Source organism: Maylandia zebra, linkage group LG7 (assembly GCF_041146795.1).
Source record: "Maylandia zebra isolate NMK-2024a linkage group LG7, Mzebra_GT3a, whole genome shotgun sequence".
Taxonomy (NCBI): domain Eukaryota; kingdom Metazoa; phylum Chordata; class Actinopteri; order Cichliformes; family Cichlidae; genus Maylandia; species Maylandia zebra.
The window spans coordinates 30,171,557-30,185,205 of NC_135173.1; the positions used below are offsets into that span (position 1 = coordinate 30,171,557).

Below are 13,649 nucleotides of genomic sequence, written 5' to 3' on the forward strand. Positions count from 1 at the left end.
CGTACAAGTTAAAGGAAGTTTCATTGTTTGAGGGTCAAAGCAAGTTTTGGTAAACTTAAATTCTGCCCTGGGTCCCAACCTGATCAGCCTAACACCAAACTCCTCCATCAGAGTGAACCTAACAGAGTTTGACTCAGACAAACTCTCAAGTTGCTTCTGTTGCATTATAATCACAGCTGCTGCTTCTGTGGGCTTTGCTCTGCACATTTCCATCTATGGGAGGATGAACTCTCAGCTCAGTGGCTGCTGTGTAAACTGAGTCTGACAGCAGCCTCTGGGTCTTTCTGCAGGTCTCTGTCCAGCATCAGCTTCACTTACAACACCTGACAGTGTAACACTACCGGCTGCTCACTAAAGTATTCTCTCATATCAGATCACATACCTGTTACAGCGCCGCCTCTCTTGCTGCTTAATGACTGCCTTACTTTGTAAGACACCAGAGCTGCTGTCAGTTTATCACTTTTTGTGTCTGTGAACACAACATTTCATCCAAACTCAAAGTTTACCAACCCATCTATCCACCCACCCACCCGCCCATCCATCTGCACATCCATCAACAAATTAGGGTTGTGCGATATGACCAAAATCTCATATCCCGATATAAGACATTTATTATCCCGACAACAATACATATCACAAAAACTTTACATTTTCTGTAAAGTTTGTGAATCTCGGGTTATTTACCGTAATTGTCGGGCTATAAGCCGCTACTTTTTGCACAAGCTTTGAACCCTGCGGCTTTTAGTCAGGTGCGGCTTTTCTATGGATTGTCCATGATTTTTGTCATATCGTAAGACGATTTGTTTTGTTTGTCCCGCTGTCGTACGGCACTACGTTGCCTGGCGGAAGGGCATGTGATCAGACACACAGCATCGGGGTTCAAGAGTGGTATGTTGGTCACATGTCCATCCGCCAGGCAACATAGTGCCGTACAAAGTAGCGCAAAAAACAAACTTCAAAGTAGCGCTACGCGCTCAGCGGGAGGCGTGGATGATGAGCGGCGATAAACTTGCGAAAAGTACTTATTTAACTCTGTTACTTTTTCTGTCTCAGTAACTTTACCTTACTGGGTTACTTTGTCAGATTCTGTGTTGCTGAGTTTGACCTAAATATTCTGTTATAGGTTGCACATGAATTTTGCAACTTTTAGGAATAAAGTATATCATCACTGCTTTGCTAACACACCCCTCCACCCTGACCTCCACTCTGTGCTGATTTTGTGATTCTGGGGAGCTTTGCTGTCCCATGTTTCAAATGTGATGAATGATGACTGACTGAGGGACACCGCCCTATCGTGCCTCTTTGACTCTCCAGATCTTCAAAATAAGCTTCATGCTTTATTCAGTGAGACCTGAAAGCAGTGACTGAGACCATGAACTCATCAGGATGATGTTCACTGAGCTCAGAGATCAGGGGAGTGGGAGGCTCAATCGCTCAAAGACTTCTATACAATCAGACAGCCAGAGGAGTCGCCCCCTGCTGGCCATCAGAGAAATTGCCACTATAAGACAACTGTGCAGTGGATGGCTACCTACATGCATGTTTCATGTGTTCAGGTTATGGCTGCACTGGACTGATGTAGTGCAGACAGAGGAAAAGGTAGCAGGTAAAGTGGGCTTGGCCTTTATTGGAGGTGACCTCAGGTTGGCCCGAGAACTTGATGGATGGAACACATATCTACATTTGCTGTGGACTGCTGCAAGTACATCAGTTGCTCGCAAAGGACAATTTGACTTCATTCATGTTTCTACTGACATGACAGGAGCTGCCCCGTGCTGGGCATCAGGAGGAACGCAGGTTTAAGGCGCTTCAGTCTGCAGACCCACAAGCTTTGCCCATTTTTTCCGCCTCTGGTGGCGGCGCTCCGAGAATGCAAACAGAGAGTTTGTTTAGAGGAGATAACAATATTTAAATTTTATAATCAGGTTTGCAGCTGCTTGTATGAGCTGAATCATTACAGCTCTAATTCGCTGCACACGCTAAAGTATTCTCACTGCGCCTCGAGTCTGCAAACAGTTAACAAGTTCTCGAGTACACACACTCACACACACACCGTATTCACAAAAACTCTGTCACGCTTAGCCTTTCCCTCCAATCAATTTGCGACACTCTTGTCTGAAACGTACTTTAATGTTCCAGGGCTCTTTCTTCTTGCCACTGCTGTTTAACACACTTCTATATGATCCTCTTATCCCCCCACCCCCGTCGTCTTTTATCAGCATGGAGCATTCGAGCTTCTCTCGCTGCACATCTTCACATCATGCAGTCAGACTCCTGATGACAGGTGATTGGACTGCAAGCCGGCCCCTCCCCCCACGCGCCTGTCCTGCACGCGTGCAAAGGAGCGGCCACAGATTAATGTTGTGTTTGGTGACGTCGTGTTAGAGGAAATAAGGGAAACTTTACACAACACCTGCACCAGTGTCCTCTGTGTGTCTGTGTGTGTGCACCGTGTTTACATGACTTTGTGAGGACCAAAAATTGCTACTATAGTTGCAACTTATGGGGACAAAGTGTTCGTCCTCACGAGTCTGAAGACATTTTTGAGACTCAAAATGTGGTTTCAGTGTCAGGGTTACAGGTAGGTTAGGATTATGGTTAGGGTTAGACATTCATTTTTGATGTTTAGGGTAAGCAGCTAAGGAAAGGGTTATGTCATTTAGATGTCCTCACTAAGATATGAAGACAAGTGTGTGTGTGTGTGTGTGTGCGTGCGTGCGTGTGTGTGTGTGTGTGTGTGTGTGTGTGTGTGTGTGTGAAAGAGAGTTTGTGAAAGAGAGTGTGAGTGTGTTAGGAACAGAAAGTGCTTTTGAAGCTGTGTTGGTTGCAGCACTCCTGCGTTGACCGTGTTGTTTGGACTCGTGTTAATCTGAGAGAGCAGAAGCCAATTTACAGAGCCGTGAGTCTATTTCACAGATGTTTGACCACACACACACACTAACATACACACACACACACACACAGAAAGAAAGTGTAAATGACGCTGTATCGCTCAGGGCGTCTGACATTTAAACACTCCTCAGAAACGTGTGAGACCGAGACGGAGAGCCATGCACAGCTTTAATGGAGTCCTGCTAACATGCTGACAGAGAGTGAAAAACACATTTTTAATACATCGATTCATTTAAGTGCATCTTTTCATGAAATCCTTCATCGATGGCATCCAAAAACATCCTTTCCATGTTTTATTTTTTGGTGCTGGCTCATTGCATGAGGATAAAGAAGATAACTCTGCAGGGATCCTGTGGTGATGATAACTGAGTCATCAGCAGCCGTGATATCAACAGCGAGGAGGTTCTTTGGAACGTATGAAGGAGAAGACTGAACACACACATCCAACAGTTTCACTCAGTGACTGCAGGGCGTCTGAACCTCACAAGCAGCTTTCAGCACCTTACATGACCCTGGTAGATTTAGTGCCTGAGCCTAACCGCTTCGCTGTTCTCATTTCATCCTTCAAACATTCCTGATGAGCAACTATGCGTTACATATGCCTCAAGAAAAACCAATACTTTACCAAAATCAGTTTATTGAAACTCATTTAAAATTTTTGCCATTTGCACTTCAGGGCATCTGAGAAGCCCAGGTGGTACCAACAGTCATGTGACACATGATACAAAACTAGGATAGGTCCTAAAAACTCCCTGAAAAGCCTTTCAGTTATTCAAAATGCTGCAGCAAGAGCAGATTTCTCCTATATTGGCTTCCCTTCATTGGCTCCCTGTTAAATCCAGAATTCAAAATCCTGCTCCTCACATACAAGGTGCTGAATAATCAGGCTCCGTTTTATTTTAATGACCTTATAGTACCACATAACCCCATTAGAGCGCTTTGCTTTGCTCTCACACTGCAGGCCTACTTGTTGTTCCTAGAATTTTTAAAAGTAGAATGGAACCAGCTTGCAGTTTGGATTCAGGAGACAGACACTATCTCTACTTTTAAGATTAGGCTTCAAACTTTCCTTTTTAATAAAGCATATAGTTAGGACAGGATCAGGTGACCCTGAATCCTCCCTTAGTTATGTTGCAATAGGTGTAGGCTGCTGGGGGATTCCCATGATGCATTGAGTGTTTCTTCTTCACTCAGTATGTGTTTATACATCTCTGCATTTAATCATTAGTTATTATTAATCTCTGGCTCTCTTCCACAGTGTGTCTTTGTCCTGTCTTCCTTCTCTCTCCCCAATCGGTCGCAGCAGATGGCCGCCCCTCCCTGAGCCTGGTACTGCTGAAGGTTTCTTCCTGTTAAATGGAAGTTTTTCCTTCTCAGTGTCACCAAAGTGCTTGCTCATAGTCTGATTGTTGGGTTTTCTCTGTATTATTATAGTGTCTTTATCTCACAACAGAAAGCATCTAGAGGTGACTGCTGTTGTGATTTGGTGCTGTATAAATAAAGTTTAATTATGTTAATAGAGGTGAGGATAAGTGAGATTCATATACCAGGACATGTGAGTATATTTCATTATCCTGCCATGGTCTCACTCTGGATGTTTTATAGTTAGAAACAACACGTAACTCTGCCACTGATCTCACATAACACTATGATTACACACACACAGCAGCACTCTCCACAAAGAGATGTGCTAATCAGAGCTTTTTATTGGCCACTAAACGAGCCACACCACCCACACCTGTGTGCTTTAAACAAAAGACTGCATGACGTTCCAAATCTGTGAATACTTTAAACTTTCCACGGCAGACATTTCCACAGAGGTGCAGTGAAAAGCAACAGAAACGTAACAGCGGGAAAAAACTTGAAACTCTCCAAAAAATACTTATGAGCAATTTTGCAGCATTTTTTCTGCATTTAATAAACTTAATATTTCATAATTTCATTAAGAGTAATCTGCAGGTTAATCAATAATGAAAATATAATAATTAGCTGCAGCCCTGAGCACATTTCCACCTCCACACTGATCCATGTGGGATGTCAACGATATGTGACAGCCTGTAATGAAAAGGAGCAGAGGTTATCTCTCTGCCCTCTGAATAATGAGCGCAGTATGTAGAGGCACAAACGCATTTTGGACGGAAAATAGGTTTTTATGAAAGAGCTGCTTCAGCTGCACGCTCTCTCACACGTCTGTAATTACAAAGACGCATTCATTCACGCACTCACAGATGGAGCGAGTGGCCCGAGTTTAATCAGCCCCTCCTCCACCCACACCAACCTAGATGAGTGTGTGTCCGTTGCTTCAGTCTGCTCCCACAAACATACACACACACACACACACACACAAACACACACACACAGTGGCGTTACCTGAGATGATGGAGGCATGTCTGAATTCCTCAGAGAAGTGGATCGGCTCGTATGGAGACGTCTCGTAAAACTCCTCCCCTGAGGAACAGAAAACAGAAACATGTTCAGTGTACAGTCCCAACCGTCTGTATCTACTCGCGCACGACCTTCAAAGGTCTCCTGTCTGTGCATGAAAACGTTTCTCAACCTCCAGAGCCAAAAACCCAAACCTGCAGTTCCTCTAACGACCAGCGCAGGCAGCAGTGAGTCCTCATGGACTCCCATGTTAACTCACCTGTTTAAATTGTATTGTGGTAACTTTGGTAAATCATCTGAACATTTGACCTGGTGTCAGTGTCAGACAAAATACTCACGATAGCCTTTAGTTTCACACAGAGAAGCAGAAGTGCTGTGGGGGCAGTGATAGCTCAGTAGGTAAAGTGGTCGCCCCATGATCGGAAGGTCGGCGGTTCGAATCCACTTAACGGCTACCCTGAGGTACCCCTGAGCAAGGTACCGTCCCTACACACTGCTCCCCGGGCGCCTGCTTAGTGGGCTGCCCACTGCTTCACTGAGTGAATGGGTCAAATGCAGAGAAAAAACAAGTAAATTCCCCATGGGGATCAATAAAGTATCCATTATTATTATTATTTAATGATACTGTATATATATTAAAAATACACAATAAACTTAACAGAAATGTTTGTATTAAGAAACATAAGTCCGCATGTATGATGAGCCTCTGAAGGTCTGACCTGAAGTATTTTACATTCAAACCAGAGTTTTACTGGAAGCAGTAACCATCAGAAATCACTGTGAGCAACAAAAACCACCACAGAGTGCCTTCTTACAGCTCATGGTGTTCCACAGGGCTCTGTCATTGATGTCAGTCAAAGGGGCGTAGCCTCTTTGACTGACAGGTGGATGGTGACACAAGCAGCTGTAGCTGCTAGCTGTCTACTAGGACTCACCTGAACTCGACCTCTGGTCTGTGTTTGTGCTTTTGGAGCCTTTTGGAGCCTTTTTAATGACATCATGTGACCAATAATATGGCTGCTGTGAAGTTACTGTACTAACTTCACAGGCAGGGATAGCTCAGTAGGTAGAGTGGTAGCCCCATGATCAGAAGGTCGGGGGTTCGATTCCCCTGAACAGCTACCCTGAGGTACCCCTGAGCAAGGTACCGTACCCTACACACTGCTCCCCGGGCGCCCAATGGCTGCCCACTGCTTCACTGAGTGAATGGGTTAAATGCAGAGAGGAATTTCCCTACGGGGATCAATAAAGTTCTCCTTCTAACAGAGCATCCACAAAGGCAGAGCTTCAATTTAGATGTTTGTTTTTTTTATACAATTAGGGGATGCAGACTATTAACCACACAAATATAGTCCAAAAAACCCAAAATGGCAACGGCTGAAACACTAAAACCTATGTGCAAAATTGCGTGCCTTTTTTTTTAACACTGAGCCTGTTAAACATAAAAAAAGCATGATCATTTGTCTCCTTTTTGAACATTGTGTTGTTTCAAGAATGAAAGAGAAATTTAATGTGAGAATTTGTTGTGGGAACAGTAAAAAAAGCTCCTATATGACAGTTATTTTCTCTTCTCGATCTTATCCCCAGTAATTTTTTCCTTTATGGGACTTCCACGCTGAGCCGAACCCGACTGTCATCCTTTCTCATGTTTCTAATTTTATTGGAGCTTTACCGCCAAAGGTTTCTGTTTGTCAGAGAACGCCGTGTTCACACGTCTAAAATGAAGCGAGGACGACAGACAAAAGAAACAAAGCGCTACAGAGAAGCCAGGCCTGCAGCACTGAGTCACACACTCAAACAGGAAAAGAGCTGGATCCGGATCATTCTGGAAACTTATCATCACTGCAGCTCATTTAAATCAGACAGAAAACAAACATGGCTGATTACAAAGCAATCTACGTATCACGCTTCCGAGAACATTCAGAGCAATTCAGCAGCAGTTTCAGTCCACAGGAGCACAGAAAACAACTGTTGACAGCAGCTTTGGTGTACCTGATCTTCTGGAATATAAACAATTTAAGGCTTAAACAAGCTACTGTGACATCATTCCACTTCTTGTTTCAGCTCTACAGCCGTTCACACAGTCATCGTGCAATGAAGCATGTGTGGAGCGTAGAGAAGCTTACAAGAATAAAAATAAATTATGTAAAAATAAAGTTGTGACTGATGTGACTCACACTGAAGTTTCTGAATTCAAAAATAAAGAATGAAGATGATGGACATCTTTGCTTTTTCTTCAGATGGTTTGAGCCGTCTTTTGGGAATACCCACAGAATTGGTAACCTGACAGCAGATGGACCGCTTGACAGAGGCACATCTGAACTCTTTCTTGGAAACTGACTGAAAACTACTGAGCACTGCGTCACTATGGTCAGCAGGTAATTGGATGAAACATCTGTCTCTCACAAATCAGTCACCTGGAACTGTTGAAAAGTTTTTTCTGGAGAAAACTATTTGCTGCTGTTCTCTACTCTCAGAAATCTGAAGGAACAGATGTAGTCGATACTGTCATGGTCCGCGGCCCGGCGTCCGAGGTGCTGATGGGATGCCCACTCCCGTGGGCGTGGCTGCTAACTCCACACCTGCATCCCATCCCGGGCGATCACCAGGTGGACTATTTAATCCTGCCCAGCCTGCTGCTCCACGCCAGTCCATAGTCGTCCTTCTGCGGTAACGTACACCTGCGGGAAAGCCCTTATGTAAACCTATCCGTGTGAACTAACACTAACTCTGCCTTGTATACTCAGATCACAGCTCGGCGTGTTTGAGCCACCAGCCTGTCCACCTGCCTGTCCGGAATTTGGATCAAAATCAGCCCCAGCCGCCTCGACCTTTCTGAAGCTTCTCCCCACGGACCCTCACCCCTCCCTCCGGTTCCCTCGGCCCCGCTATCATCGTAAGACGCGTACTCTACTTCCCTTCGTATGCTGCCGTTTTCCCACACCCCAATAATCCTTTTTTCCTTTTTCTGTTTCAGCCTCCCACAGTCCCGCTCTCGGCGTTCCTGCGCGATTCACCTCCCGGTCCCTCGGTTTTTCTGGTTCCGTGCGTTTTTTCCCTTCTACCCTCCCGGGACACCCTCAGTTATAATAAAGTTTATTTTTTGTTCTCTCGTACCGCTGTGTGTGTGTGTTCTGCTCCTGGGTCCAGCTTGTGCCTGGAACTTCGGTTCATGACAGATACATATGCAAGGATGCTCTTCAACGACTACAGCTCGGCATTTAACACCATCATCCCCTCAAAACTTGCCACGAAGCTCGTCGACCTTGGGCTGGGAACACCGATCTGCAGATGGATTCTAAACTTCCTCACAAACAGGCCCCAGGTGGTGAGAGTTGGTAAACACACCTCCTCATCACTCATCCTAAACACAGGTACGCCACAGGGTTGTGTGCTTAGCCCCCTCCTATATTCCCTGTTCACACACGACTGTGTTGCTAAACACGTGTCCAACATCATCATCAAGTTTGCAGATGACACAACCATCGTAGGCCTCATCACAGGCAATGATGAGACGACCTATAGAGAGGAGGTGATGGCGCTAGAGAGTGGTGTCTGGAAAATAACCTGACTCTCAACATCAGCAAAACTAGAGAGATTTTAGTGGACTACCGGAAACGACCAGTCAGGGAACACCAGCCCAGCCACATCAACGGTGTCAAGGTCGAAAGGGTCAGCAGCTTCAAGTTCCTTTGAGTCAACATCACAGAGGACTTCTCCTGGACCCTTCACACAGACACTGCTATCAGGAAAGCTCGCCAGCGGCTTTACTTACTGAGGAGGCTGAGGAAGTTTAGCATGAACGCCAACATCACCTACATTTTTACAGGTGTGCAATTGAGAGCTTGCTGACGAGCTGCATCACAGTTTGGTACGGAAGCTGCTCTGCCAGCAGCCGTAAATCACTACAGAGGGTGTTGAAGGCAGCAGAGCACATCACTGGCACGAGGCTTCCTGCCATTCAGGACATTTATCTCCAGCGATGCCTCCGTAAAGCACACAGCAAGGACCACAGCCACCTCAGCTCTTCTCCTTGTTACCATCTGGCAGACGTTACAGGAGCCTGTCTGCTCGGACTGCAAGACTCAAAAACAGTTTCTACCATCAAGCCATACGACACCTCAACCACAACACTTAAACACACACAACACAGTCCACAGGACGCACTCAGAAGCTACCCTGCAGCTTCACAAGTACTCTGTTTAATCTGCACTGGTCACTCCACTTCATTGTTATTGATATTTATGTTTAAAAAGTGCAATACTGTAATTTTCTGCTGCTCATTCCTGTGCAATATCCCACCTGCCCCCCATCATATTTCTTTTCAAGATTTTCTTATTTAATCACTAGTGTACATATATTAATATTTATAGATACATATATATTTAGTCATCTTTTCTCTTTTACCGCGTCTCTCTAATATTTTGCTCTTTACTATTTTTCTATTTATTTATTTTTTATTACTTTATTTTATTTTATTTTATTATATTTTATTATATTTTCTTCTACTGTACCATGCTGCTGAGTGACTGCTGCTCGTCAAACACATTTCATTGCAATGTTGACCCTGTGCTAACTTGCATATGACAAATAAAACTGAAAACTGAACAAAAACCTGTAGGTGTTCCTCAAGGGTCCGTTCTCGGGCCTCTTTATCTCCATGCTTGTTGCTTCATAAAGTCTCCTAACATCAGAGCTGAAGATATGACTGATATGGTATATGATATGGTGAAAATCTATGTATGTGTTGTATATATATGGACAAACTAAAACACAACAATAAGATTCTGTACTCTCTACATCACAAAACTCTGTTTAACCCTTACATACTGTTCAGGTCAGACACATTTTGACCTTTGACAGCAGTAAAATACCCTAAATTTTATTATTTCAACCTGAAGTTTGATCACCTTTCTCATAGTGATCTAAAGGTCATATACATATATAGAGGTTATATACATTGAGCCTGTTCCGAATTGAAATTGACCAGTGTTTACCGAGACGTATTTTAGATCCACCCGTCTGAGTCAAATCAAGGAAAACAGTGATTTGGAATCTTTAATCTTGAGACCGGCACCAGCTGGACACGACCATGGTTACATTCTGCTGCGATATGAAACCCATTACTTCCTGTGGCTTGTGCTTCATATGAAAGGTTTACAGCTGCAGTGCAGATGGACACTCGTATGCCGTGACCATGGCGTGTTGTGGCAGACATTTTTGAGTGTAAAAGCACGCAGTACCCATAAAGACCACGGCTAAGGAAATGACAGAGCAGAGCGTTACAGGCCGCATTCGTCCCCTGTGCACCTGCAAACACAAGCACCGTGAGGAGTCACCTGAGCTGCCATTTCAGTGAGTGCAGGAAACACCAGTCAATCTCCCATCACTGCTCTGAGTGCTCAGGAAGCAGTTCGCAGCCAGTGTAAGTGAAAAGTGTTGATTAATGTTAAAGGAATATTGGTAATTATAGCTGGTGGTCATTAGGGTGTTTTGATAATGTAACAGTGAGGATATATATCTATTTATATCTACTGCTATGCTATGCTGATGATATTCAAATCTACCTCCACCTGACTGGGGATGTTTCATCTTCACTACATCCTCTGTTTGATTGTCTGAGCGATGTCAAAGACTGGTTATCACGTAACTTTCTTACTTTAAATGAAAAGAAGACAGAAATTATTGTTTTTGATAGAAATATGCCTCTGGGACAACTGACTGGCACATTCGGGCCTGTTGCTAACCACCTCACTGATGCTGTTAGGAATCTTGGAGTTTTCATGGATAGTTCCTTCAAACTAGATAAACAGGTCTCTACTGTGGTAAAAACCAGCTTTCACCAACTACGCCTAATTTCTAAGGCTAAACCTTACATACCACACAAAGATCTGGAGAAACTCATTCATGCTTTCATCACTTCAAGACTGGATTATTGTAATTCTCTCTACTTGGGCCTACAATCTTCTCTTCTTCAGCGTTTGCAGCTGGTTCAAAATGCCGCAGCACGTCTCTTGACCGGCACTAGAAAGTACGATTCTATCACCCCTGTTCTGGCAAATTTACACTGGCTTCCTATTAAATACCGAATTGATTTTAAAATTTTATTGTCTACTTATAAAATTCTAAACAATATGGCACCTGACTACCTAGCTGATCTCCTCTGTCTGTATAGCCCTCAGAGAGCACTAAGATCATTGGGCCAACTGCTCTTAGTGCAACCTAGGTCTCGGCTGAAGACCAGAGGAGACCGTGCCTTTGCCGCTGCTGCACCCAGGTTATGGAATACTCTTCCTCTTCATATTCGCGCATCAGATTCCATTCAGTCTTTTAAATCACGTTTAAAAACGTATTTGTTTAACCTGGCATTCAAGGCGAATTAGGGTAATTTACATCTGGCTTTGCATTTAGATTATGTAATTATTTTATATTTTATTTATATCTGTAATTTATATTTTATATTGTGATTTTTATCTGTATCATGATTTTACTGGAAAGCACTTTGGTGTACTTCGGTCTTTAAAAATGTGCTATATAAAAAAATTTTGATTGATTGATTTTGATATTTTGTAACAATGCTTTTAATGGTTATATAATAAATCCCAGCAGATCCAGGGTGTTGTTGCAACTATCAGTGAAATATGCTGAAGTGATTTTTGCTAACACAGGACCTGATATTGTTATTGAAACATGAATCATCAGTTAAAAAAGCCAGGCCTTCGTCAGGAACTGGAATTATTGTTTTTTTATCACTAAACAACAAATTAGAATCAAAAGGTCACTCACTCAAAGTCCAATACACAAAAATCTACACATCAGAGCTGCAGGTGAGCCGATTCATTTAACATCCACTTGAAGTGAAACGGTCCTCCTTCCCCCTTTAGAGCAGAGCAGGAGTGACAGGATTCCTGTCTCAGCCACATATGGAAATAATTTGTGGAATCGTTTATTTTCAGCAGGCGAGACGGTTTTAATTGTGTCTTCACAGGTCTGAGGAAAAAATCACTCAGACAGCTGCAGCTCGTCCACACGGCTGCTGCCAAAGTCATCAAACACACCAAGAAATTGGATCTATCCTTAAATAACTGCGTGTCACAGCACACATTCAAAATCCCTTCACCTCTTCATGCAGAGGCCCCCTCCTCTGCATGAAGAAGCAGGTCGCCCAGGAGAGGTCCGCTCAAGGTGAAGTGAATTTTATCTGCTGAAGCTCTCAGCTCCATTAACCTCTTCAGGCCCAGCAATGAAGTGGCCGTCTACGAGCACCGTCTCAGAAAATGATCGAAGATTTTTTTTTTTTAAATAAGTTTGGCAGATTCCTCAATAATATCACTGAGAATATTTTAGGCCTTTTTAGGCTGAAAGGTGCTGTCTGAGTAGGTGCAGGTACAGCTAACAGCTGATCATGGAGTCTGTCGACCAGCAAAAACCAAAGGAGACTTTCTTGTTTCCACTAAAGCTGATAAAGTTTTTATTGTTTTTTATGGAATGAGCTTTCCCCACCTCACTCCTCTCTCAGTAGTGTCTATACAACCTTCTCAAACTGTCATTTAGATTTTTGTGTGACTCATCCTCCTAGGACACTGTGCACCACTGCACAGCCGGATCCTGGAAAGACAGAGTTTCCCACAGAGATCATCGAGTTTTACATCTGTTTTCATTCCTGAGTTTCTGCATTTGTGAGAATGCTCGGTCTCTCCTGACACGTCACTCCCATGTGCCATGTTTCAGCTGCTGTGAGAGCTTTGAGCAAAACCAGTATCTTTTCCTAAAACTAACGGAGCCATTTTTCATGCCTAACCCTTACTTGCAACAGAACATCCAAAACATGAATGGCACAAACAACCATGTGTGAAGGCTAACCCAGCGATGATCTACGTAAAATTATACTCTCACAGTTACTTTGCATAACTTTCAGATAAATTTACTTCCTGCCATAACTCTGCATCTGCCGTACATCTTTAATTTGCTGTAATGTTGGATAAAAAAATTGGAATTACAGAAAAAACTTGAGACTTTCTCTGAAGGGACTCCTGTTTCCTTTACAACATCATGACCAGTGCTGTGGTTGTGCTGTGCAGGGTCCATCAGAGATTCCCGTCATACTGTTGGTACAAACGCAGCACGGGAAACACTGAACGTTACGTCACGATGATCTGCAACACCATCAGCATCACTTTCTGCTGCAGAAATGCTCACAGAGCAGAGAACAAAACCCACAGACATTGAGAGTCTGAGAGTCCATACTGTTGGATCAGCAGGGAGGTTTGAGGGCCAGACCAACTCCTACTAAACTTCTTCACCTGAACTTTACACCTGTTAACAACCAGCTGTGACCAGCATCATTGAGACTGAATGACTTAACTCTGAAA

The 13,649-nt window shown here is 43.6% G+C and overlaps 1 protein-coding gene and 1 long non-coding RNA gene across 2 annotated transcripts in view; one reads left to right on the plus strand and one right to left on the minus strand.

Annotated features, from left to right (window-relative positions):
- Nucleotides 1–13,649, minus strand: part of gfra2b (GDNF family receptor alpha 2b) — a 164,339-nt gene that overhangs the window by 74,350 nt on the left and 76,340 nt on the right. Inside the window, exon 3 of the mRNA XM_004561831.4 lies at nucleotides 5,263–5,340. Coding sequence (XP_004561888.1) covers nucleotides 5,263–5,340 — 78 coding nt within the window. The remainder of the gene's footprint in view (nucleotides 1–5,262; nucleotides 5,341–13,649) is intronic.
- LOC143419459 (uncharacterized) lies at nucleotides 7,471–8,407 on the plus strand. The gene is made up of 4 exons (XR_013099434.1): nucleotides 7,471–7,655; nucleotides 7,755–7,947; nucleotides 8,025–8,173; nucleotides 8,255–8,407. It is a non-coding gene; the product is annotated as an uncharacterized LOC143419459 (long non-coding RNA).